At 54.6% G+C, this 26,202-nt stretch overlaps 1 protein-coding gene across 12 annotated transcripts in view; it reads left to right on the top strand.

Annotated features, from left to right (window-relative positions):
- The window catches only part of LOC119860138 (nitric oxide synthase 1 adaptor protein), a 184,376-nt gene that overhangs the window by 120,166 nt on the left and 38,008 nt on the right, over positions 1 to 26,202 (top strand). For 7 of the 12 annotated variants that reach the window (XM_043490572.1, XM_043490571.1, XM_043490575.1 and 4 more), the window contains 5 exons: positions 10,573 to 10,631; positions 11,446 to 11,554; positions 12,983 to 13,112; positions 21,210 to 21,373; positions 25,309 to 25,476. In XM_043490572.1, the coding sequence (XP_043346507.1) occupies positions 10,573 to 10,631; positions 11,446 to 11,554; positions 12,983 to 13,112; positions 21,210 to 21,373; positions 25,309 to 25,476 (630 nt within the window). Of the gene's footprint in view, positions 1 to 10,557; positions 10,632 to 11,445; positions 11,555 to 12,982; positions 13,113 to 21,209; positions 21,374 to 25,308; positions 25,477 to 26,202 lie in introns of all 12 variants that reach the window. The other 5 variants (XM_043490570.1, XM_043490569.1, XM_043490574.1 and 2 more) reach the window with 1 other exon arrangement.

Genomic DNA, 26,202 nt, shown 5'->3' with positions numbered 1-26,202 from the left:
GCTTCCTGAGCTATTCCAAGTTGGCAGAGTTCACAGACAGCCCTCCTCAACAGAACAGAGCTTGTTTCAAGGCACTGATAGAAGAAGGCAAAGAACGCTCTCCAGTCCACAGTGTTGCCATGGACATCTCTAGAGCCATGGATATGGCCATTATTATGTGCAGAGTCATGGCACCATGTGTCAGGGTTCCCTAAAGAGGTTCCAGAATACTGGGGAGGACCTCCCCTTTGGTGAATCATAGTTGTTCAGTCAGAAGTCAGACAAGTCCCTCCATACCTTAAAGGACTCTCTGCGGATATATACACCTATCCCCAAGGAAAAGTTCCATTGACGGTCATCTAGAGTCTAGACTTAGACCCATGGTTCAACAATTTTTTCATCAGAGGCCCTACAAACCACTACTCAAAAGGCAGAAGGTTCAAGGGACCCATGTCCCTACATCTGTGGCAACAGGCTCAGCTTCCCAATCTCAGCCCCCAACGAGGCACTGTTTTTGACAGGACCTCGAGAGCTGCTGCGAGCCACTGAGTCTGACATTGCCCAACCGTCACACACCACTTGGAGGTCATCTAACACTCTTTATCAACAGCTGGAGTGCAATAACCACAGACCAATCTGTGCCGAATGTCATGCTCTCTGGTTATATGATTGAGTTTGCGTCTCTGCACAACCCCACTCTCAAACAAGAGGTACACTACCTATTAGACCAAAGAGCAATAGAACATATCCCTTCTCGATACCAAGTGAGTGGCTTTCACTCAACTTACTTCATGATACCCCAAAAGAAGGGCAGATGGAGACCAATTCCCAACCTTCACCACCTAAACGGCTTCAGGTCCCGGACGATTGGAAAAAGGCAAATATAGTTCCCATATTTAAAAAAGGGAAGAAAGAGAACCCAGGGAACTACAGAGCGGTCAATCTCACTTCAGTCCCCAGCAAAATCGTGGAGCGCGTCCCCAAGGAATCCATTTTGAAGCACTTGGAAGAGAGGAAGGTGATCAGGAACAGTCAACATGGATTCACCAAAGGCAAGTCATGCCTGACCAACCAGATTGCCTTCTATGATGAGATAGTGGGCTCTGTGGATATGGGGAAAGCGGTGGATGTGATATATCTTGACTTTAGCAAAGGTTTAGATACCGTTTCCCATAGTATACTTGCCAGCAAGTTACAAAGGTATGGATTGGCAGAATGGCTTATAAGGTGGATAGAAAGCTGGCTAGATTGTCGGGCTCAATGAGTAGTGATCAATGGCTTGATGTCTAGTTGGCAGCCGCATCAAGCAGAGTGCCCCAGGGGTCGGTCCTGGGTCCAATTTTGTTCAACGTCTTTATCAGTGATTCAGATGATGGGATTAATTGCACCCTCAGCAAATTTGCAGATGAAACTAAACTGGGGGGAGAGAGAGATCGCTGGAGGGTAGGGATAGGGTCCAGAGTGACCTAGACAAGTTGGAGGATTGGGCCAAAATAAATCTGATGAGGGTCAACGAAGCAAGTATTTGCATTTTAGTACATTCCATAGCTATAGCAGTATGGTTTTTTATTTTTATTTGTTTTTGTATTAAGCTGTTTTGTAGCTGGGACAGAGAGCTTAATTTATTTTTAATTACCTGCACTTAGGAAGGAAGAATCCCATGCACCTCTACAGGCTGGGGACCGACTGGCTAAGCAGCAGTTCTGCAGAAAAGAACCTGGGGATTACAGTGGACGAAAAGCTGGATACGAGTCAGCAGTGTGCCCTTGTTGCCAAGAAGGCCTGTCAGCAGATCTAGGGAAATTATTATTATTATTATTCCCCTCTATTCGGCACTGCTGAGGCCACACCTGGAGTACACCTGGAGTAGAGCCAGTTTTGGTCCCTCCACTACAGAAGGGATGTGAACAAATGGGAAAGAGTCTAGTGAAGGTCAATGAAAATGATTAGGAGGCTGGGGCACATGACTTATGAGGAGAGGCTGAGAGAACTGGGGTTATTTAGTCTGTAGAAGAGAAGAAAGAGGGGGGATTTGATAGCAGCCTTCAATTACCTGAAGGAGGGTTCCAAAGAGGATGGAGGTGGGCTGTTCTCGGTGATGGCAGATGACAGAACAAGAAGCAATGGTCTCCAGTTGCAGTGGGGGAGATCTAAGTTGGATATTAGGAAACACTCTTTTTCACTAGGAGGGTGGTGAAGCTCTGGAATGGGTTACGTAGGGAGGTGTTGGAATCTCCATCCTTAGAGGTTTTTAAGGCCCAGCTTGATCAAGCCTTGGCTGGGATGATTTAGTTGGGGTTGGTCCTGCTTTGAGCAGGGGGTTGGACTAGATGACCTCCTGAGGTCTCTTCCAACCCTAATATTCTATGATTCTGTGATTCATTCGCAAATTCAAGTTCCATGTGTGCATGCTGGTCTCTATAATACCATCCTTAGAAAAGGACATGTGGTTTACAGTTCTGGATATGAAGGATGCCTACTTTCATGTCAATATTTATCTCACTCACAGGTGCTTCCTCAGATTCATGGTGGGCCCCAACCTTTTCAGTGAAGAGTACTCCTTTTCAGTATAGCAACCACTCCCAGAGTCTTCACTGAAGTATTTTCAGTAGTGGCAGCTCACACCAGATATCTTGATCTCATTGTCTTCCACTACCTCAAGGACTGGCTCCTTGTTGCCAGATCACAACAGGAGGAAAATGAGTCAACTCTAATGATGCTACACCACCTCTCTTCCCTGGAGATTAGCATAAACACAAAAATATCTGTTCTCATATCCTCACAGTCTCTGGACTTCATCAGGATCACCCTGGATTTGGTCATTGCAAGAGTGTACTTGCCCAAAGACAGGATTCAGACCATGAACAACATTATAGCCTAGATCACAAACAACCCTCAAGTACTGATCAGGACTTGCCTCTCTCTCCAAGGTCATATGGCCACCTGCACTCATGTCACTCTGTTCGCGAGACTCTACCTTCATTGCCTTCAAGCATGGCATCAGTTGGTATACTCTCCAGACTGCTGCCCCATGAGCTTCATGGTAATGCTCCCTGCAAATGGTTTCTTCCCTACTGTGGTGAATGGATCCTTGACAGGTACACGGGTGTGTCCCTTTTCTCCCCTCCTCTCCAGACAGGATGTTACCACAGACACATGCCTGTTTGGTTGGATGCCCCAAGAGTCCAGGATGCACCTCAACATTCTGGAGTTGTACACTGTCCAGAAGGCATGTGAGGTTTTTCTCCCATTCATCTGCGCTCACCATGTCCTGATACTGTCTGATAATGTTGCATCTGTCTTCTATATCAACAAGGAGGGAGGAGCAAGATACATCTCCCTGTGTGCAGAAGAGGTCAGCTTGTGGAACTGGTGCGTCAGCAACTAAGCACCCTATCAGCAGCCTACCTTCCCGGGAAACAAAATATGCTCTTGGACACCCTCAGCAGGCATTTTTAACTGACCATGAGTGGGAACTCCACGACTCGGTACTGTGCAATATCTTTGATCTGTGGGGAACCTCAACTAGGGGTCTGTTCCATAGGGAACAGAAAACGCACCACTTGCTACCCCAGAGGAGCCTGAGGTTGCCACTCTCAAGGTGATGCTCTGATTCTCCCTTGGTCAGATTAGTTGAACTATGATTCCTTCCGCTATGATCAATTGAACTATGATTCCCTCCACTAAGACTCCTGCCATGAGTTCTACACAAAATCAGGTAGCACAGAGCATGAGTAATCCTAACCACCCCTTCCTGGCCCAGATAGTTTTGGTTCCCGAATCTCCTGCACATGTCATACCAGGTACTGATCATTCTCCTGACATTTCCCAAGCTCCTGACCCAACAGAATGGCAAGATCAAGCACCTCGATCCATGTTCGCTTCAGCTCAGGGCTTGGGTTTTGGATGGGCATCGTTCTTAGAGCGCTCATGTTCCACAGCCATACGAGACATCCTTTCCAAGAGTAGGAAGGATTCCACTAGACAGCGTTACCTGGAAAAGTGAAAACATTTTTCTTCTTCGGTGCATCAAAAGAATATTCTTCCACAAAATACAGGTATCCCTCTGATTGTGGGTACTGTGACAGGGTCAGGACAGATGACTACAAGAGAGTGGTCGAAGATAGATACATTAGTTCCAGGTTAAGCAGGTCCCTTTTCCCTGGGTAAGATAGCAGGGACTATTCCAGAACACTCAGGAACTTTCTAGAACTAATTAAAGCAGGCAGGCTAATTAAGACACCTGTAGCCAATTGGGAAGCTGCTAGAATTAATTAAGGCTAATCAGGACACCTGGTTGAAAAAGGCTGTCACTCCAGTTAGTGAGGTGTGCGCCTAAGGAGCTGGGAGTGGGAGGACATGCTGCTGGAGGACTGAGGAATACAAGCGTTAACAGACATTAGGAGGAAGGTCCTGTGGTGAGGACAAAGAAGGTGTTGGGAGAAGGACAAGGGGAAGTAGTCCAGGGAATTGTAGCTGTCCGCAGCTGTTCCAGGAGGCACTCTCGACAACTGCAGTCCACAGGGCCCTGGGCTAGAATCTGGGGTAGAGGGTGGGCCCGGGTTCCCCCCAAACCTCCCAACTCCTGACCCAACACAGGAGCTTGCACCAGAGGTGAAGGTCTCTGAGCTGGTCCCTGACCGACATGGTGGATCAGCAGAAACTGCAGGGATTGTTCTTACTCTTTTTTTTCCCCAGGCTGGCCAGTGATGAGGTTATCTGAGTGAACGGCAGTTTTGAGCCATGAAAATGGCCAAACTGAGGGCTGCCGTGAATCTCTGAGGCGAGCGAAATCCGCCAATAAGTGCAGGTCCCACCAAGGTAGAGAAGGAACTTTCTCACAGTACATTCTTTCTCTAAAGACATCTGGCCTATCCATCAGCTCCTCACTAGTCCACCTGACAGTGATGAATGTGTGCCGTTCTCCCTTTCAAGAGCACTCAGTTTTCACTCATCCACTGACCACCAGATTTTGGAATAAACAGAACCATCCCCCCTGTTCCCAAGCCTGTCCCTCAATGGGACTTGAACCTTGTTCTGTCTGCACTCAAAAGGCCACCCTTAGAGCCCCTAGCTTCCTGCTCCATGTTCCTACTCTCAGTGAAGGTTGCATTTAGCCATCACCTCAGCTGGAGGGTTGGTGCACTTGGAGCAACGATGGCAGATCCTCTGAACTCCGTATTCCATAAAGATAAGGTTTTGTTACGTTTACACCCCAAATTTTCTTTCAGTTTCACTTGAATCAATTGATCCACTTACCTGTGTTCTTCCCTAAACCACACACTTCCTGACAGGAGCAGAGACTTCACACCCTTGATGTGTGGCATGCCGTGGCCTTTAACCTACACAGAATAAGACCCATCAGGAAGTCCCCAAGACTGTTCATTGCTATAACAGAAACTCAGGGGACAGGCAAGCTCCACCCAGAGGATCTCCAAATGGATCTCTGGCTGCATTCTGCTCTGCTATCAGCTCACAGACTAAGGTCGGAAGGGATCATCATGCTCATCTAGTCTGACCTCCTGCACATCACAGACCACAGAACTTCACCCACCCACTCCTGTAACAGACCCCTAACCTCTGGCTGAGTTACTGACATCCTCAAATCATGGTTTAAAGGCTTCAAGTTACAGAAAATTCACCATTAATTCACCAGCTATCAAACCCTTCCTGCCCAGGGATAAGAGCTCATTCCAGCAGAGCACAAGCAGCAACTCTGGCAGCGCTTCAGAAGGTGCCCCTCTTTGGTGTCTGTAAAGCAGTCACGGGAGCCCCATTCCCACATTTATGAGATGCTATGCCCAGGCCAGGTCTCCTCTGCTGGTGCCTCCTTTAGAACAGATGTCCTTTGCTCAGCCCTGCTGTCGGGCTCCTCCCACTGCATGTTAATCACCTCTGGTGAAATACAGTAGGGACCAGCATTCGAAGAAGAGGAGGTTACTTACTGGTAACTGGAGGTTCTTTGAGATGCATGGTCCCTAACTGTATTCCACTCTCCACCCTCCTTCCCCTCTGCTGTGGATTGGGGAGAAGGAACTGGAGAAGCAGTTGGTCTGCCCCACCCTTTATCCCCTCAGTTGGAGGCACAATGCAAATCAGGGCACATATGCAGACCGTCAGACCTGACTTTCACATTCTCCGGCTCCAGGCGCATGGTACATGCATAACCCACATTGGAATGCAGACAGGAACCATGCATCTCGAAGAAACTCCTGCTACGGGTCAGTAACCTCCTTACTGGGCTCCCTCCAGCTGTGGCTCATTAGAGGGCCTGAAAGAGGCCAGGGAGTCACTGAGCTTCCCGTTCTGACTGGGCCCATATCAGTAATTACAGCCGTGTGATGACCTCAGCCCCCGAAGGGCATTGACACCTGTTCCTCTCACTAAGAAGGAATCCTCTAGCCTGGAGTTATGCCTGATGAATTAGCCATGCCCAGAGGCAGCTGGCACATCCAAGCATTTGGCACCCAGACGGCTGCCCGTTGGTGCTGCCTCAGACACATTATTTCCAAAGCTTTAAACCTATGGAAACTGCAGTCCCAGGCAAGCTGTGTGCCAAGGCAAAGCTAACCTGTGAGGAGCCCAGCATATTAGCAGTAAGTCCAAATTGTCTGGTCTCCCATCATGCGGCTGGTTCCTTGGCAGTCCAAGTGTGGCAATCTCTGTGGGAATCAGCAGGGCCTTGGCTCTGCTCACCAGTGTCCTGAGGTTTTGGCCCTGAATACTGAACACCTGCAGGCTTCTCTAAAAGGGCTGTGCAGGGGTTTGCTTACTGAGCAGGCCGATCTCCAGCCCAGCTGTTTCTCCCTTGAGGGCATCCACTCAGTGCAGATGGCGCTGCCTCCTGGCAATTCTGGGGATTAGCTCTGCCAAGCCTACCCCACTTCCAGCCATCGCACTGCATCACTCTAGTTTTCTCCATCTTCGGCCCCTCTCTCATTCCAGGCACCGTAGCCTCCCCTCCATGGGTCGGCCCTCCAGCCAGCGTACTCCGTGATTTCCCCACGTCTTTCAAAGTCACAGAAAGTGTCAGGCAGCCCCCATGCCTGCTGCCCTGACAATGTCACTCCAGCAGTGACCCCGGCTGCCTTCCTATTCACTGCCCCAGGTGCCGCTCCCTCAGCAGCTGGGTGGGTAACCGGGCCCATAGAATCATAGAAGATTAGGGTTGGAAGAGACCTCAGGAGGTCATCTAGTCCAAACCCCCTGCTCAAAGCAGGACCAACCCCAACTAAATCATCCCAGCCACGGCTTTGTCAAGCCAGGCCGTAAAAACCTCTAAGGATGGAGATTCCACCCCTACTCCAGATTCCAGTCCAGCACCTTGCAGCGCACAGTTCAGATGTGCCTCTCCGCCACTGTCTTCTCTCCCCCCGACCTCTTTCTTCCCTACCTAGGGTTGCAATGTGTCCAGTTTTCAATCGGAATGCCCAGTCAAAAAGGGACCCTGGTGGCTCTAGTCAGCACTGCTGACCAGGCCATTAAAAGTCCAGTTGTCCCCAGGCAGGCTGGGGTGCTGGATGGGTTCGTGGTGCGGGCTCCCCACAGCGCTCACCTCAGGCGCCTCCCAGAAAGTGGTGACATATCCATGTGGCTCCTAAGCACAGGGTTGGCCAGGGAAGCTCTGCAAGCTGCCCCCAAGTGCTGGCTCTACCCCCGCAGCTCCCATTGGCCACAGTTCCAGGCCAATGGGAGCTGCGGAGCCAGGGCTTGGGGGCAGCATGCAGAGCCTCCCTGGCTACTCCTGCTCTTAGAATCCACAGTGACAGGTCACCGCTTCTGGACATGCATCCGATGAAGTGAGCTGTAGCTCACGAAAGCTTATGCTCAAATAAATTTGTTAGTCTCTAAGGTGCCACAAGTATTTCTTGCGAATACTGACTAACACGGCTCCTACTCTGAAACACTTCTGGACAGGTGCCTTAGGTAAGCACTGTGGGAAGCCCATACCCCTGAACCCCCTCCCACTCCCAAACTCCCTCCCAGAGCCCACACCCTGTCCCTACTCCCACACTGCAATCCTCAGCCCAGAGCCCGCACCCCAACCCTCTGCCCCAGCCCAGTGAAAATGTGCTAATGGGGGAGAGCGAGAAACAGGGGGGGAGGGGCCCTAGAGAAGGGGTGGAGCCTGAGGAAAAGTGTGGGGCAAGACTGTTCAGTTTTCTGCAAATAGAAAGTCAGCGACCCTACCCCTACCTCATGGAGTGGGACTGGAACTATTGCCAGCCACCTGGCTTTGTGGCATAACCACCTGATTGGCTGATTGGGCCCACTTGGCCTAACTCAGCCCCCTGCGGGCCAGTGTTGGGAGTATGGCCCCTCATCCCATCCAGCACGTTCCAGTGTGGTGGTGATGTTCACACAATACTAGAGCTGTACAGCTAATCGCTGCAAAGTCAATGACTGCTGAGGTGGGTGTGCACTGAAACCTGCACCCTCCCCTTTGGATCAGCTCAGCCCAGTCATATCACAGCATCTCGGGCTGTCCTTGCTGCATCAGACATTATGGACTTGCAGGAGGATTTATTAGCGGAGCACGGCTGGCAGGGCTATCACTGATCGTATGTATTCTGCTGTAGTACCTGAGGAGCGGCACGTGCTCTTGTCATTGAAGGCTGCACGGCAGTTCCCCGGAGCAGAGGTGAGGCTGTGTGGGCAGCCAGAGCGTTACAATTCCACCGCCGTTTTGGGTCGTTAACTACTGTTGCATTCAGGGGAAGGGTGGGGATTCCTCAGAGAAGGAGTGTCCATCTCTGGGGGAATGGGGTTGCTAACATTGCAGACTGAGCACTTAAATTGTAATCCATGGGACTGTTTGTGTGGATGGGAGCATCTCCTAGCCGCCCATGGAAAAAAAGACCTGGAGCACAGTCCCTCTGACAAGATGCGTGGGTGGCCCCATTTGAGAAGTGCTCAGAATGCTTCAGGGCGCTAAGGAACATACATAACCATTGCCACGGGCTGGGGCAGAGCCTGGGCAGCACTTGAACCGTGTGGAGAGGCTGCACTGGGGCTCAGCTGGCAGCACTGTGCCCCCCCAGCTGCATGGAACCAGGCTCCACAGCAGCCTGTGCACAGTCAGCTCAGTTTGGAGATGGCCTGAGGACATGGGCCCTGTGCAACTGATCTGGGAGGGTGACGGGGCACAGCCCATGGCTTGGAAGCAGCTCAGAGGCCTGGAGAGGCGGCTGTGCAAAGATGGGTCTGTCTGCTGTAAAGGGAAGTCAAGAGGGGACAGGATTCAGGGTACCAAGTAGAGAATGGGATGGAGACAGTAAATGGCACACTGCTCTCAGCCCCCCACAACACAAGAGAAAGGGAAAAGATGGCACATTTATACCACTCAAAGGACGCCTTGTAAGACGAGCATGTCATTATCTTGTGGAACTCACTGGCACAGGATGTCACTGAGGCCAGGAGCTAAGGAGGATTAGAGATCACAGGGATAAGGGAAATACCCATGGTTACAGGAGATGGAACCCTCCTGCTTCGGGCATGAGTCCATCACATACTGGTGGGGTCGGGAAAGTGTTTCTATGAGGGGCAGGGTAGTAAATAATTGTCCACCAGCCAGCTTCCTGCCCTGTCCTTTGAATTAGCTGGTGCTGGCCATGGTCAGAGTCAGGGCAGTGGAGCAGTGGGTTGTGGGTCTGATCTGCTTGGGTCCCACTGCTGTGTGTCCCACTGCAGGAGCCATCGTATCTGGGTACCTTGACTGCCCACCTCTTCCCAGTGTTGACTTGGTTTCATTGGCCTTCCTGGGAGCAGCAGGTGCATTGCCCCATGGGCTGTTTCAGTGCTGGGGCTGCGACACCCAGAGCTGTGGGAAGTGAGTGAAATCAATGGACAGGCCTCCAGGCAGTCGCTTGTCTGGGGTGGGTTTGGAAAGCACCTGGCACACTTTGGGGGCTGCCCAGACTCCTCACAGAGCTGGGGATGTGGCAGCCAGCGCTCCCAAGAGGCTCCGAATGGGGACAGTGGGCGGCTGCGGGTCAGAGCTGTGGGGCATTGGTATTGCTGTGTGTGTAAAGGCTCAGGGGTCTGGGTCAGCATTGAATAGCTCAACAGTGCTGAGTATGTGGAGCCCAGGGCTGGAATGGTGGGGGGCTGAGGGGCTGGCAAGGGGCATTGCCAGAGCTGTATATGTGGATCGCAGGGCTGAAATAGCAGGACAGGACTGTGATACACCAGCAGATCTCTTTGGGAGTTGGCACAGCACCTGGCTATGCTGTTTGGCTCTTTGCAGCACTCCCGCCAGTCATATCAACAAGCACGGAAGTGCCTTCCCCCCATTTTGATTTGCCTCTCAAAGCCGTGAATGCTTTGGAGCACAGGCTGTCCCAGGGGATGCCTACAACTCCCCAGACACCTGCCATCAGAGTCGGAGAGGGAGAACACAGGAGAGAAGGCAATTGCAGAGGACAGGAGTGATGCCTGGGCGGATTGGAAGTGGGCCCAGGTCACACATTGTAAAGAAGGGCCAGGAAGTTTAAAAGTAAAAGGAAGGCAAGATTTAGAGGGCCCTCTACTGCACTGTGCTAATGAGCTATGGACAGCACCTAACATCCTCATTTACAGATGCCTTCATTGCAGAAAAGAGAGTGGACCTGGGATGAGAGCAAAATGCTGGTGATGCAGGATCCCATCTACAGGTAAGAGCCCCTCAAGGTGGCATGCAGCTCCCCTGGGCTCTGATGCTGCCCAGCGAGTGCCCTTGGGGGTTCCTGGAGCTTCGCTGGGATGTGACACTGCCCAGCCACTGACACACAGCCCATTGGGCCCCCTACATAGAACCCAGAGGGGGATTGTCTGCAATGCAGATGCTGGAATTTTAGGGCTCCCAAGGTCGCCCCAGACAGGCAGCCGAATCGGAGCCAGTCCAGGAGTCACTGAGCCACTGTGAATGAGCTGCTTCGAGGGAAAACTGTTCTCTGACAGGGATTAGAGCCGCCCACTGGTGGCCCTCCAGTCCTGGGACAGGAGAGCGGCGTGGCCCTGGACCCCAGGAGGCCTTAGGCCCGCTGGGCCTTGTGGCTGAGACAAGGAGCTCTGCAGCAGGAAGGAAGGGCAGGGCTCCATGCTCTGGCAACAACTAAAACAGGGATTAGCATGTGCTCTGTGCGAGTCCCTTGCCTTCCCCCACTGGGCACCATCATTGCCTGACTCTTAGCTTGCCCAGGGAGCTGGCTGCTTTGAAGAGCTCCTGAAGGGCACATGCCCCAAATCTGCCTTCTGGCCCAACAGGGGTGGGGCTCTCAGGGGCTTCTTCCCCCATCACTGCAGCTGCACTGGTAGGGCTGGGCTAGCGGATGCTGCTGGCTCAATGAGGGGCAGAGCCTGTGGATCGGCGCAGCCACGAGTACTCCAATCACCTGCCCCACAAGTAGCATGGGTGAGGCCTCCCGGCCTGCTGAGCACCACAGATGGGGCTTGGATTACAGACGTCCCTCCCCTCTCTCCCTGCAGGATATTCTATGTGTCTCACGACTCCCAAGACCTGAAGATCTTCAGCTACATCGCCAGAGATGGCTCCAGCAATGTCTTCAGGTGTAACGTCTTCAAGTCCAAGAAGAAGGTACCTGCAGCAGGGGTCCCTGGGAGTTTGCAGAGTGGGTTGTGGCAATGCTGCTGACTCAAACGCGCTGTGCCCATGGTGAGGTCCCGGGGAATGGCTGTTTCTTGGATACCCCGTAGCTCCCAGATTCTCCCTCCAGCGCCACCAACCTGTGGGAAGGCAGAGCTCCGGATGTGCCTTGTCTTGAAGGCACGATAAGGGCAGCAGCACTCAGCCCCCTCCTCACACACCCTGCTGCCCAGAGCCTTCTGGCCACTTCCTCTGGGACTGGCCAGCAAGGAGCTGCCCAGCCTCCCCACAGCCATTGTCCCACCATGCGCTGGGCAGAGTCAGCAGGGTCCTCTCGCTGCAGTGGAGGGTTCTTTGTGCCGCACCCCCGGGGTCAGCTTCCTCAGCAGATTGGCCTGGCCTGGGCTGCAAAGCCATCCCCAGCTCCTCACTGCTTCTGTCCCCTCCCATCGCCTGATGCAACTCACTGTGTGCAAGGCAGGGGTGCTGATGCTGTGACTGATGGGTCAGAGGGTGCAGCGGGTGGCCAAGCTATCTCCGTCACACAGGAGCTGCAAGGCTCGGGCTGTGCTCTGGCGAGCTGCCATTCCCCAGGCCTTGAAGGGACTAGCCATGCCGGCTGGTTTGGATGTGCAGGAACCCAGGGCGTGAGGCTGACAGGGCTGCGAGACCCCATATGGCAGGACCACGCTGCCCTGGCCTGCTGTTCTCAGAGAGCTGTGGCCACCGCCTCTCCTGTCCCCTCCCTGTCAGGGCAGCGGGGAAAAGCCCCCAAGCTGTTCCCCCCACACACACCCTGCCCTGTGCACCAAGGCAGAGCCCCTCACCGAGAGGGGATGGGCAGCAATGGATCACACTGTGGGGCTGCACCAGGAGCCGTGTGATATTTAATATCCTGCTAGTGATCCTCGACAGCTGGGAGTCGACACCCACAAAGTGAGGGGCGGAGCGCTTAGAATGACACCTGGAGCCAAAGCTGGACAAATGCCAGCAGAGGCCAGTGAAGACATGATCTGAACTATGCAGAGGGCAGAGCCGGGCAGCAAGGGCCAGAGGCATTCGGGACAGAAATCACCCACTCTTGTGAACTCCAGTGCAGCTCCTCTGAAGGTAGCACTCAGGGCTGAAAGTTTGGGATGTTCCTAAGAGCCTTCCTGGATCAGGGCCTTAGAGACCATGACGCCAGAAGGCCCCAAGATAGATCAAAGTTCTCCCTTTGTGCATGGACTGGGGGGGGAGGCTGGGACGCAGCCCTTTGCAGAGCCCTGGGCCCTCGAGCCATCCAGGGCTCCAGCTCAGCCTCAGGGTTCTCCCAGGGGTCTTGGTCAGCAAAGCCTCCTGTGCTGTCAGCAACTGCAGCGGTTTGATGCACGGTTCCTACAGCCTGTCATCACAGCTCCTCTCTCCCCCCCACTCCAGAGCCAGGCCATGCGCATCGTCCGCACTGTGGGGCAGGCCTTCGAGGTGTGCCACAAGCTGAGCCTGCAGCACACCCAGCAGGATGCGGATGGGCAGGAAGATGGTGACAGCGAGGACGTGGATGGTGCAGGTACGCCACAGCAGGGGGGAGAGGCTCTATGCTCAGGACTCCTGTTGAGGGCAGGCCATGGCCTCCAGTCATGCTCTTGGCCAGCAGGTGTTTTGTGGCTCGCGCAGGAAGAGGACCACCCCCCGGAGTTGGCGGCCCCCCTATGGAGTAAAGTACAGGTGCTGGGTATTGCAGGGATGCCGCAGGGGCGCGAAGGCCAGCAGTGTCTGAAAGTGCTGTTCTGCCCTGGATAATGGAGCACTGTGAGAACAACGCGTGCATGAGTCCTCTCCCTCTGGGATGTGGGCCCAGAGCAGGGAGTGGCATTTGCTAGGTTCTGGCCTTCATCCTATGGACCTTCCACCCCACTGGGAGCCCATTCACAGGGCTGCAGATTGTGCCAGCTGTGAGTGCTCATGATAGACAAGCCCCGATTGGGGATGGTCTAGGTGTGCCTGGTCCAGCCTTGGCATGGGGCAAGGGACTGGATCTAGGGCCCTTATAGCCCTGCAGCCCTGGGATTCTCATTTGTAGCCCGTAAACATTTACTTGGTTCACACGTAAAGCGAGAACATTGTATTAAAGCAACTCCTGGCCCCGAGCAGCCCTTCCACCTCTGCCCTGGGGCTGGCCCCAGGGAATTCTCTGCTCCAAGTCGCAGTGAGCACCAAACAAGCAGCTCCTGAGCCGACAGAGTCTCAGAGTCGTCGCCTCAGCCAGGGCCCAGAAAACGAAGTTACACCAGTCACTGGGGTTACAATATGGCAGTGTGTGGGGAGGGGGTGTAAAGTGCCAGTGCCATGGGGCGGGGAGGATCTGGGAAATGAGATGTACCCCTCCCCATATGATGGACAGAGATGGCACAGACTGGTAGAGATGACATGTGGGGGGCATCCAGGGTCACATGCCCTGCCAGATTGCTCGGTCACATGGTGTGGCTGGGCCCCCTCCCTATGGGGCAGCTGAGCCTGTGAGCTGTGCTGGGCAGGGAGAAGCAGAGGCAGGAGGAACAGCTGGGAGCTGCAGGGAGGGGCTGCTGCTTTCTGGGGGGGGGGGCGTAACTTGAGCTGTTCCAGGATTGTGCCCCCCACTATCAGCAGGCACAGGTCATCTCTGCAGACTGGATTTGGGGTGTACCGCAGGTTGGGTTTGAGGGTTGTCAGCAGAGCTGTGGGGGAGGGAGGCAGCCCAGGGCTGGGGTAGCATGGGGCTGTGGGTCAGGATTGAGGGGCATTAGCAGATTGGGGTTGGGGAGTCCAGGACTCAGGTAGCAGGGGGCTGTGGGTCAGAATTGAGGGGCAATGACAGAGCTGGGGGTGAGGAGTCCAGGGCTGGGATAGCAGGGGCCTGCGGGTCAGGATTGAGGAGCAAAGACAGAGCTGGGGGTGGGGAGTCCAGGGCTGAGGTAGCAGGCGGCTGCAGGTCAGCATTAAGGAGCAATGACAGAGCTGGGGGTGGGGAGCCCAGGGCTGGAATAGCAGGGGGCTGCAGGTCAGGATTGAGGAGCATTGGCATCTCTTCTAGGCATGGAGCACACCATGGTTAAGCGAGTGCATTTCATGAGGAGTCAAGCCGGAGCCAGTTTGGCCTGTTCTTCCCCATGTGCCAGGCTGGGCCCTGCATGCATTTCTCTCTTGTCTGTCACCCCGAGGGATGGCTCCTGTGATGCATTTGCCAGGGCCCCCCAAGCACTCAGCTCCAGGCCCATTCCCCAGCTCCGCTCCACCCCAGCACCCTGGCTCCTCTCAGTTACGTGCTACACCAAAATCCCAGACCATTTGGAGAGTGCCCAGTTCCCCATCTGTGCCAATCTCCTTGTCCAGCCTGTCCTTCTCTCTCTGGAACTAGGCCTGCAAGGAGAACCAGCAACCTCTGCTTTGTATACTCTGTCTGTCCCACCGGGTTCTCTGGTCTGCTCGCCCTTCTGCTCACCCTGCCAGTGCTGAGACAAAGCATCACATGGGATGTCCCCTCAGTACAGACCTGTGCCCTTAGGGACACACTGACAGGCAGCCCCGTTGCAGACTCGTCGCCTCTTTCACCCCCTCCTCTTCCTCATAATACTGAGCTGTGACCGTGGACTGAACTCAAAACAGCATCATTAGGTTTCAGAGTCATCCCAGCAGGACGTATGGGGCAGTTCATACACTCAAACCCATTGACATCCAGTCGGACAAGAGCCCCACGCACAATAGGTTCTTCACACTGTTCCTCTAGGAGTTATGTCAGCAAATACTTTAGGTCAACTGACAGCCCCAGTGTCGGTCAGCACTGATGCCTGCTCCTGCCCTAATGCTGGCCAGGGCCCATGTATCCTGCCCTCCTGCTGCCCAGTGATTGGCTGTGCAATCCCTCTGCTGCACAGCTGCACTCTGTGGAAGGTGGTTGCCTGCCTTTCTCAGAGGAGAGTTCTCCAGAAAGTGAGCCAAACACAAAGCACAATAGGGCTGCATCCTGAGCCTGCCCACAGCCTGAAATCATCGTTTGGAGGGCTGTGAACCACCCACCCACCTCCGTCTCAGAGGGGTGACCTGGAAGCCTACTGCTGACAATTTGAATTTTGCCATGAAATGTTCACCACCAATTGTTTCTGCAGGAACAGCCAGTGAATGTGTTTCTCCTGCATGCCCTGCTCTCCTCTCCTGCATTTTCAGCAGCCAAGAGCCCAGGTAGTGATACCTTTCCTATCCAAGGGCATCGGGAGACCTGCATGCGGTGCTAGCCATTCCCCATACTTCCGCTCATCCTAGGTCTCTTGTGGCTGGCTCACCATAACACCCTTCTCATCTGGCACAAGCTAAAATCTCACAATTCTGCCAGCAGCACTGCTTGACCCCAGGAAGTGGGCAGCATGCAGTAGCTCAGCAGTCACACACCAGGGTAGCTGGCCCCTCAGAGCCGCCCACTGATTCCGGTCCTCGACTTCCATCCACATACAGCAACTTCAAAGATGTCTCAAACCGCCTGCAGACACCTTGCCCCACACAGGGACTATGGCTGCCGAGTCGAGCTACAACCAGGGGCAGACATTCCCTTCAGGTGCATGGACACCATGTCAGAGCCTGAACTGGCCACACTCTGCTCCAGCTAGCCAAGGGCTTTATTCCTAAATCCACTTTGCCTGCTGGAGCCACAGTCCTTTTTCTTATTAAGAAAAAAAAACATTGGAAGCCTCAGACTATCAGGCCCTGAATCAGGTCACCATTAGAAACAGATACCCATTACCACCAATCCCCGAGCTAATGGACCATGTGAGCACCGCCCAGGTACACACAAAGCTAGCCCTCCAGGGGGCACACAACCTAGTACAGGTTAGAGCTGGGGACAATGGAAACCCTGCATTAGCACATATTATGGGCACTTTGAATATCTCGTGATGCCCTTTGGTTTGATAAATGCTGAAACATTGCAAGCATGTATTAATGATGTGCTCTGGAACATTGTGGACCAGTACGTGGTAGCATACCTGGGTGACATACTGATCTTTTCAGACAGTGCCAAACAACACAGGACGCACATCTGTTCTGTCTGGTCTCTATATGAAGCTAGAAAAATTTGCCTTTAATAGGGTGACCAGATATCCTGACTTTATAGGGACAGTCCCAATATTTGGGGCTTTTTTTTTATATGGGCTCCTATTACCCCCCACACCCTGTCCCAATTTTTCACACTTGCTATCTGGTCACCTTAGCCTTTGACCGGTCCTCCATAGAATTCCTCGGCTCATCCTGTCTCCCGCGGGTACTGAAATAGACCCATGGAAGAGAAAAGCAGTCCTCGAATGGGGGAGCACCATGGAACGTTCATGAACTACAGCATTTCCTGGGGTTTGCAAACGTCTGTCACCAGTTCCTCCCAAAGTTCTTGGAGCGGATCGTCCCTCTCCCTGCCTTGCTCCTCAAAAACACCAGGTTCCTGTGGTCTCCCAAGGCCCTGCAGGCCTTCGAGCAATTAAAACTTGCATTTACCATCACTCCCAAAGTGGTCCATCCCGACACCACAGAAGCCTTCATCATCAAAGCAAGAGCTTCCAACCTGGCAATCAGAGCGGTTCTACCGCAAAGGCACAATCCTCAACAACTGCTGCACCCACACGTCTTCTGTGCCAGGAAACTTACCAGCGGAGCCAAACTATGAAATTTTGGACAAAGAACTCCTGGCAATTAAGATGGCTTCGCAGAGTGGCACCACTATCTAGCAGAGGCCCAATATTCTGCCCAGGTGTACACCAATCGTAAGAACCTCACATATCTGCATAGGACCAAGGCCTTCAACCAACAACAATTTTGGTGGGCCTTATTCTTTTTGCACTTTGATTTTGCAATCTCCTGTCATCCAGGAACCCAAACTCTCAAGGCTGACACTTTGTCCTAGAAGGGACACTGATCTTAAAGACTTGAACCCAAAAACCTCCTCCATCCTCAAGCCTCAGGACTTTCTGGGCACAGCTCCCCACCAAGATCTGCTCACCCTCATCTGATCAGCCTTCACCCAGGGAATCCCTCCAGTCGAGCAGAAAGCCATAAGTAAGGACCCCCACAATGTCTGAGACAGAGTAACCTACTAAATGAGCGTATATATGTTCTCCTAGGCCTCCAAGGACTACAGCCCTACCAGTATGCCATGACCCCCCCCGTCAGGACATTTTGGCTGTTTTAAAACTCAGCACCTTGACTCTTATATCTTCTGGTGGCCTCACATGCAGACTATAGAGCAGGCCTGTTTTGCAATGTATGTACCCACTCCAAGGCGCTACACAATAAATACCTGGGAATCCCTTGAACTCCTGCAGCCCCTTGAGACTCTCCCGGCCCCTGGACAGTCATTGCCTTAGATTTCCTAGTAGAATTATCCGAGTCCGGTGGGTTTTTTACCACTCTGACAGTAGTGGGCCACTTCACGAAGATGGCACATTCACCCCGGCACTGGCCTAACCTTCTCCCAGGAAACAGCCCAGCTCTGTGTGGACCAAATTGTCTGCCTCCATGGCCTCCCACAGCACATGATCTCTGAGCACAATGTGTGATTTATCTCTCGCTTTATGTGAGAAGCTCTCTGGATTTTGGGCATCTGCTTCTGCCTCTCTTCCACCTACTACCCTTAGACAAATGGTCAAGGGGAGAGAACCAACCAGATCCTGGAGCAGTATCTTCGACACTGCATAACTTCCACCAGAACAACGGGTTCTTGCTGCTACCTCTCGTGCAATAACGCAGAATATGCTTCTACAGTGCAAAGCTATAGGTTCCGTCATTGGTTTTACCTGGAGTTAACCACAACTTCCCACAACCCAGCAGCCCTGGACTGGACTGGACTGGACACGACACAAGATATGTCAAAACCAAGATGACCTAAAAGTTCACCTGAAGGACACCTAGAAAAAAGAAACAACATGTGGACCGTCAATGACAGGAGGGGCCTGCCCTTTTGCTTGGCCAGAAGGTATGGCTCTCAACAAAAAATATACACACGAACAGGCCATCCCATAAATTGGACTACCAGCTCTTTGGCCCTTACCGCATTCTCCAGCACATTAGCCCAGTCATCTTTGAACTCAACTTGCCCCGTTCTCTCCAAATACACCCAGTTTTCCATACATCACTCCTGAAGCCCCACATTCAGGACCCATTCCCTCACCGCTCCCAACCATCACCCCACACCAGTACATGTTCATAACATCGATGAGTATATTCTCCGTGAGATCCTTGATGCCAGAGTCTGACGGGTTAGACTCTGGCATCTTATGGCTTGGGAAGGCTACAGTCCTAAACAACACGCCTGAAGAAGGACCTGGCGAAGAATGTCCACACTCCTGACCTGGTAAACACCTTCCACAAAAACCAGCCTGGAAAACCCAGCCCCTACCTCCCAGGAGAGGGGCTGATGTGAGGGATCCTGGGCCTTGAACCTAGACCTGTGGGTCCCCAGGCAGGGGTCACATCATGACCACCACCCAGCAGCTCACCTGAATGATTGCAGAAGGGGGCCAGCAAAGCTCTGTCTCACAAAGGGCCCCACAAAGCTCCGGACTGGGGGAGACTTCTGCCCCACTGATTGGCTGTGATGCCATACTTCACCCCCATTCTCCGCCTACCAGACTGGCGGGAGGAGGGCCTTGGGGATTCTGCCCTGCAGCGGGGTGGTGGGACTAGGAGCTTCTGCCTAGGGGACTGGTGCCTGCTGAGAGTGGTGGGGGGCACAATTTCAAGGTTAGGCCTCCACTCAACAGCTTGAGTCACAGGCTCCAGGCACACCCTCCCTCTTACTCTCAGCAGCCCCACCCTGCAGCTCCCAGGTGTTAGGTCCACATGGAGAGGCACCAGCAAAAGCAGCAGCTCCCCCTGCAGCTCCCAGCTCTTAGCCGCTGCTTCTCCCCAGGCCGCAGCTCCCAGCTTGCCAGCTCCAGCGGCTGCCATGCAGGGAGGGGTCACCATGTGACCGAGTGGGGCTAGCAAATCCTGGCAAAAATCAAGGGGGGTATGTGACCCCACATGTGTCGCCTCTGGCTTCTGCCCAGCAGAGAGGGGGGGCTCAGGGCTTCAGCCTCACAGGGCACATCAGCCAGGGCTTGGGGCTTCAGCAGGAGTGGGGCCGAACCAAGCCCCAACAGGCACGCCCTGGCTCCCAAACATTTGAAGATTGTCATATGTGCCTCAGAGGGTCAGTAAGCTTGGCCACCCCGAGCTATGCCATGTGCTCCAGCCTGGGGACCGGAAAGGCTGAGTATAGGGAGTCCCTCGGAGACCATATGGGCATACAGGTATTAGGCGTTTTCCTTTCTCTGCCCATTCCCTTCCGCATGAACCCATTCTGTCCCTCACTGCCCCCACCACCGAGCTCAGGGTCCATGTTACCAACCGGGCAGTTGGCAGCTTGGCAGGAAGGTGGAGACAGGCTGCCCTTTGTCCCAGGGGATGCTGCTGCCCTGCACAATGAGCTGCTATCACAGTCACTGGGCCAAACCCTCCAATTCTGGGGAGATGTTCTCAGGACGCAGTTTAGATCTGTTGATCTGCAGCCCCTTCACCACAAGAGTTCTTTTGACCTCCGGCACAGCTGAGCAAACCCCAGCCATGGGCTCCTGCAGCTCTGTGCCTGTCATGTGGTGCAAATTAGTTAATGAGCTAATTTACACTTTTGCAATGTTTGCATGTGGCCATCAACTTCAGCATAAGTCATTGGGGCCAGTCAAATGACTCCCTCACTGAGACTGACAACGGTTTCGCCCTCAGCTGGGAAGAACAGAGGCCAACTGAATGGGATGAGTGAAACGATGTGCTCAAGGGGGCGCCAAGTGGGGATATCCACCAGCACCCACTGCTCCGAGAAGAGGGGAGGGAGCTAGCAGGCAAAGTCCAAAGGACTGCCCCGGTGTGCATGAAAGAGTTGGGGTAAACAGCCCCCTGGTCCCAGAGAGCCTCCTTGGTGTCAGGCTTTCTCTTCCTGGATGATACCTGGCCAGCGCCAGGATCATAGTGGGACCAGGATGGGGTGACTATAAAATGGGACAGGGGACAGTGGAGCTGAAATCTGAGGCGGCGGCAGAGGAGAGGCTGCAGTCTGTTGCACTGTTCCTGGTTCTAGGAGCAGAGTGCAGTCTAGTGGTGAGAGAGTATAGCTAGGCACATAGACTTGACAAATTCATTCTGAAAGGCACTATAGCAAAGTGGGTGAGTTTTGGGTCTCCCATATTAGAGAGATGAGTTCTGGTCCCAGCTGTGCCTTCAGTGACCAGTCAGGTACCTTGTTTGTAAAATGGGGGTGATACTTGCCTGCCCCCTTGGGGGTGAGACCTAGGGCAGGAAAGAGGGCTGAGAACTGCACAGAAATATTGACCTTCACCAGTAGAAGAGATGGGCCCAGATTCCCTGGCTCAGACCCGAGTGCACTTTCCCCTAGGCCTCAGGGTATTTGGAGTGTCTCCTTAGCTCTGTGCACACAGGGCTGCCTGCTAGGGATGCGTGACCCATGGCAGGTGTGCAGGTGCTTCCCCCACAAGGAGGAATGGGCCTTGTCTGCTAGCCAGGCCAACGTTCTCTCAGCCCAGGGAGCTGGGCTGGGGTAGTGTTGCCATTGTCCCCTCTCACCTCTGACCATGCCATTGATGCATCCTCCCAGCCTGCCACCCAGCCAGAGCTGAGAAGGCAGCTGCCCCCACAGAGGAGACCGATATCGATGCAGTGGAGATCCCTCCGCCAGGGAGCAGCACCCTGGAGTTCAGCCGGGGGGTGACGGACCTCGACGCCGTGAGGAACGACTCCGGGCACTCTCTGGACACCAAGGTATGCCAGCCCCAAAAGAGGTCTTTGAGCCGTGGTACAGGCCCAGGGTCCCCCCAGATAGCATGGTTTCCCGAGCGTGTGTCCAGGCAGCTTTGCTCTGTGGCTTCGGGAGCAGGATGTGGGTCTGTGCCTGGGGGTGCCCTGCTCTCTCCCCACAGCAGCCCCAGAGCTCCCCACACTCTCCCCCTGTGGCTCACATGAGGGTCACTGCCCCCACCCCAGCTCAAAGGAACCTTTGGGTTTCACACTGCCCTCCAGTGGGGTAGGGAGGGAGCTCATGTCTAGATATGGGGTTAGAACAGCCTGTGGCAGCTCTGTGGGGGTGATCAGATGGGGGAACCACGGCGTGAAGCTGGTACAACAGCATGTGTCCTCATGGCGGCAGCTGGCATCCACCCCGCACTGCCAGGGCATTAACAAGGGGAGCTGAGGGGCTGGCCACAACATGGGGAATGCCTCTTCCCTGAGCCGCCCCGCTGGGGCCCTGAGGAAGGCCAGGTTCACTCCCCTCTGTGCACTCTAACGTTAAGAGCTAGTTTGTGTGCCCCACACCCAGAGAGGGGGAACCTAGGCACCACAGTGTCTCCAGCAAACACACACCTTTCCCCATTGCCGGTCAGCGCAGAGCTCTGAAAACCCCGGGAGGTACTGAGCCCTGAGGACACAGGCTGTGGTTCTGCAGGTGGCAGACACAGCTCCGGTCCTTGAGGGTGGCAGTGCCCGGCTCTTGCTGTGGGCTGTGCTGGGCAGGGGCAGTGCAGGGCGGGAGTCCAGCTATCATGCTCCATTACTCACTGTTAGGGGCAGTGGCCCTTCCTTGATCCCATCTCCCAGTGGGGCAGAAACCGCCCCACCCCTCCAGTTAGCCCCCAACGATAAAAGAAGCTCATAGTCACTGGCTCCCCCTCATCCTGTTCTCCCCTGGAACCCCCCAAGGGCTCAGCCTCTCCCCTGTGCCCTGCGCTGCTGCAGTCCAGACACAAACTGGTCCCTGTGTCACCCCCTCGCTCCTGTTGGCTGTGGCATTTCCTGGGAACAGAGCAATGTTGGTTTCCCAGGGAAAGCAGCAGGAGTGGAGCTGCGTCTCCCTCTGCCTGACCACACAGCCCGTGCAGGCAGTGCCCAGCTGCTGGCAGGAGAGAATCGCCTGGTGCATTAACCCAGCACGTCTGGCCGGTGTCAGAGGCCAGCAGAGCAGAGTCGCTCTTTATCCAGGAGTTCTGCTTGTGCTTCAGAGACCAGGCAACAACCACCCCTCTGTTGGGTCCCCAGCACAACCTAGGACATCAGCTTTCCACTTGCCCTGCAGAGACTCCGAGCATCCCAGAGCCGTCCCTGCAAGTAGGCAGCCGCTAACCCGCCTAGGCTGTGGTCCTGTGCATTTGTCCCACCCGCTCAGCCCTGCCAAAGCTGAGCTAGGTCCTTGGCCAGGGCACATCAGGACTGTGTGAGTGTCATGGCGAGGGAAGAGTTGGCCAGAGCACCATCTTGCAAGGGGGGTTCAGAGAACCAGGGGCTCCCCAGGATGATAATCCTCTCCCCTCCCCTGGCCCCTCTTCTCGGAGATCACACAGCAGTGTACAAGCTTGCACCAATTCAGTCAAACAAACCCCATCCAAGGTACGTGAGTACCCACTGGAGTGTGGGGAAGCCGAGGCATGGAGCAGGCAGTGGCTCATATGACAAGCTGGTAGCAGTGCTGGGAATAGAAGTCAGACGTCCTGGTTTCCAGTCCCCTGCTCTAGCCAGTGGGCCCGAGTCCTTCTCTGTCAGCTGGCAGTGCTCTGGCACACGGAGAGGTGCTGATGAAGGGACAATTCCATCGCTCCTGCCTGCACTGCATCCCCTAGAATGGCTACCCTCGGGGAGTGAGAGCTGAACAGTCGGGGTGCAGGTACATGGGCCCTGTGTTCATGGCGCCAACGTAGCCGGCTATGTGGTTTGTCTGGTAGGGAAAGCGCCATGTGAAACCCCAGCTCATGACCACACGGCTCTGCTGGGCTCTGCCAGTGGCCCCCCCGTCATTCCTGGCTCTCCCCTTCCCTTGTGTTGGGGGTCTGAGCCTGCGACCGCTGCACTGTGCTGCTTAGAACCGCTCTCCCAACACATCAGCAGCAGTGAAGCCCTTTGCACCAGTGCTCCCAGCAGTGAGCCTCTTGTGAGTAAGGCCAAGTACATTGAGGCTTAAACCCTGTGTCATTAGTCGGGTGCCATGGGGTTAGGGGAGGTAAGACTCGTATGGCTCCTCTAAGGCTGGGGGCCTTCTGCTCCACCCAGGGCGGGGCAGGGCAGTCCCACTGCTGCCCAAAGTGCCAGAGGAGAGAGGAATGGTGCGACGTAGCATGTCACGGAGCCAACAGAGTGGCTGGCATGAAGAGTCAGGGCACTGCCTATGTGATCCAAGTCTGCTTGGTGTGGCACTCTGTCCCACTCTTGTGGCACCTACACCAGCTAGAGTAGCAGTTCTCAACTTTTCCAGACTGCTGTACCCCTGGAACCTGAGCCCTGCTTCCAGGTACTGAAGCATGTTACAGCATTACAGGGCCCCCTATGGCGTGGTGTCTACCCCCCAAAGCCAGCCCCGCATTTGTGACCCCCTCCAACCCATCCCACAACCCCCAGGTTGAGAAACACTGACTTAGATGAGTTGATGTACCCCCTGGAAGACCTCTGGGTACTCCAGGAGTGCTCCTGGTTGAGAACCACTGAGCTAGAGAGTGATGAGCTAGTTACAGCCTTGGCTAAAAGAGCTATGTTTGATCCCGTCCTCCAACAACTGAGTGTGTTGGTATTACACATAGCCGTGAGACATCAAGAGCCTGTCTGGGAGCCAGTCCCCCAGGGAGCATCTTGCCAGTGGTGCCAGCTCTTGCTATTTTATCACTAGTCTCTCGCTATTTGGTGTGTTTGTAAAGCCCCAGCTCTTGGAGGCCCGTGAATACATGGCAGTCTCAGTTTCCATTTGTTCAGAAGAGGAAGCTTCTGGCCTCCCGGGTTGCAGAAGAAAGTCAGAAGACTCAACCCAGGGAATCCAAGGGCTCACAAGCCAGAAGGTGAAGAAACGGGTTGCTGAGGAGGGCTCACACAGGGAGCGGCCTCCTGCCCCCAACCCTGGCAGCTGCCAGCAGCTAGGGCAAGGCTGTGAGCCGAGGTGCAAATCTCTGACCTCCACCCACCACAAGTGAGGTTGGGACCACCCTTCTGGCTCTGGCTTTGGAGCATGTGTTGGTGGCCACTGGCTCTGTGCACACAGGTGACCCAGGTTGAGAGCATCATGCTCAGGGCAGCTCACCAGGCTGAGTGGCTGTTCAGGGGGCAGCAGTGAGCACCTGCTGGAGCAAAGTCAGCCTAAGCCCAGAGCCGGCCCCAGCAGCAGGGAGAGTGAGCATCTAGGTGTCACAGTCTGTTACAGGGTGTCTGCCTCCTGCTGGCCTGGCCAGTGGGCTGCTCTGCGCACAGCTGGAGGACAGAGCTGCTGCCCAGGAAGGTCAGTTCCTTAGGCTCCTAGCTTGCACTGAAGTCAGAGGTTAGAGCCTAAGCTCCCTACGGCTGTTCTGGCTCAAACGCATTAATCTACAGCTGTGTGATGATTTGGAATTGCAGAGCTGTGTGACTGGTAAGGGTTAGTGTTGTCATTGTGATTAGCTATTAATGCTGTTCTCGCACACAGGAGGTCTCGTTGGTGTGCACTGGTGTGGGAGTTAGGCACTATATAGCCCTGCAGGTCTGGGCTACAGTCCCTGGCCCAGAGAGCTGACAATTGAAATAGATGGCTACAGACAGACGGGGCCAGGGGAGTACAGAGAATGAGGCACTGACCCGCCCGGCCCGCAGGGGTCTCGGCTCGGCCGGGAGCGAGTTACTGGAGTGTCTGTGGAACGTTGAGGGGCAGCACGCAGAGTGAGTCAAGCTTTACTTTTCTCTATATTTTCCAGGGCTCCCTCCACCCCGAGAGTATCCTGACTGCATCGCCCAAGCTGCTGCTCCCCTCCTCGTCCCAGCTGCCGGACCTGGGGACTCCCCTCTCCACTCATCACCAAATGCAGCTTCTCCGGCAGCTTCTGCAGCAGCAGACGCAACAGACACAAGTGGCCGTGGCCCAGGTGCTGCCCGCATGGTGGTTATTACCCCGGCATGCCAAAGACGAGCGGGGCGCGGGGCTGTCCAGGTGGCAGCACGTGCACAGGGGGCCATGTGGAGGGGTTTGTGTGAGAGGCTGGTGTGCTGGAAAGGGTGGGGTGGAAATGGACAGTGGTGAATAAGCCAGAAGTGGCAGAGTCCTGATGGCAAAGCCAAGTTGCTAGGCCTTGATGCAGGAAGGGAGGAGCAGGCAGAGGAGGGGGTCTGAAACTGGGTGGAGATGGAGGGACGGTAGCTGTGTTCTGAATGGCTGGAGTGACAAGTGGCCATTGGGTTATGGTGATGCAGGCGGGCCTCGGTGTGGGCCTGGACAAGGGGATAGGTCTGATTTTAGCCAGGGTTGAGGGGTGGGAGTCAGGTATCACAGGAGGAGAGAGCCCAAGGTCACCCCGGGTGGGGGAAGGAATTCATCAGGGACAGTCCGCAGGGAGCGAGAGGGCCTGGCAGATCCAGTTGGGCCACGGCACCGGTCAGTTTGAGGGGGAGCAGCTAGGAAGAGAAGTCAGGGAGACAGCGAGAGCTGTGGGACTGAAGGAAGGAGTAGAGCTGCCCCCCACAGGCACTCTGCCAGGGCCATCGGGGAACCCACAGACATCCTTCCTCACACCACATGACCTGCCCCTGGCCCAGCTGCCTGTGCAGTGACTCGCACATAGCGCTCCGGGAACCTCACTGTGCTGCAAGCCAAT

Source organism: Dermochelys coriacea, chromosome 8 (genome assembly GCF_009764565.3).
Source record: "Dermochelys coriacea isolate rDerCor1 chromosome 8, rDerCor1.pri.v4, whole genome shotgun sequence".
Classification (NCBI taxonomy): Eukaryota; Metazoa; Chordata; order Testudines; family Dermochelyidae; genus Dermochelys; species Dermochelys coriacea.
The sequence above is the reverse complement of the archived record's forward strand: the minus strand, read 5'-3'. Positions and strand labels throughout refer to the sequence as shown.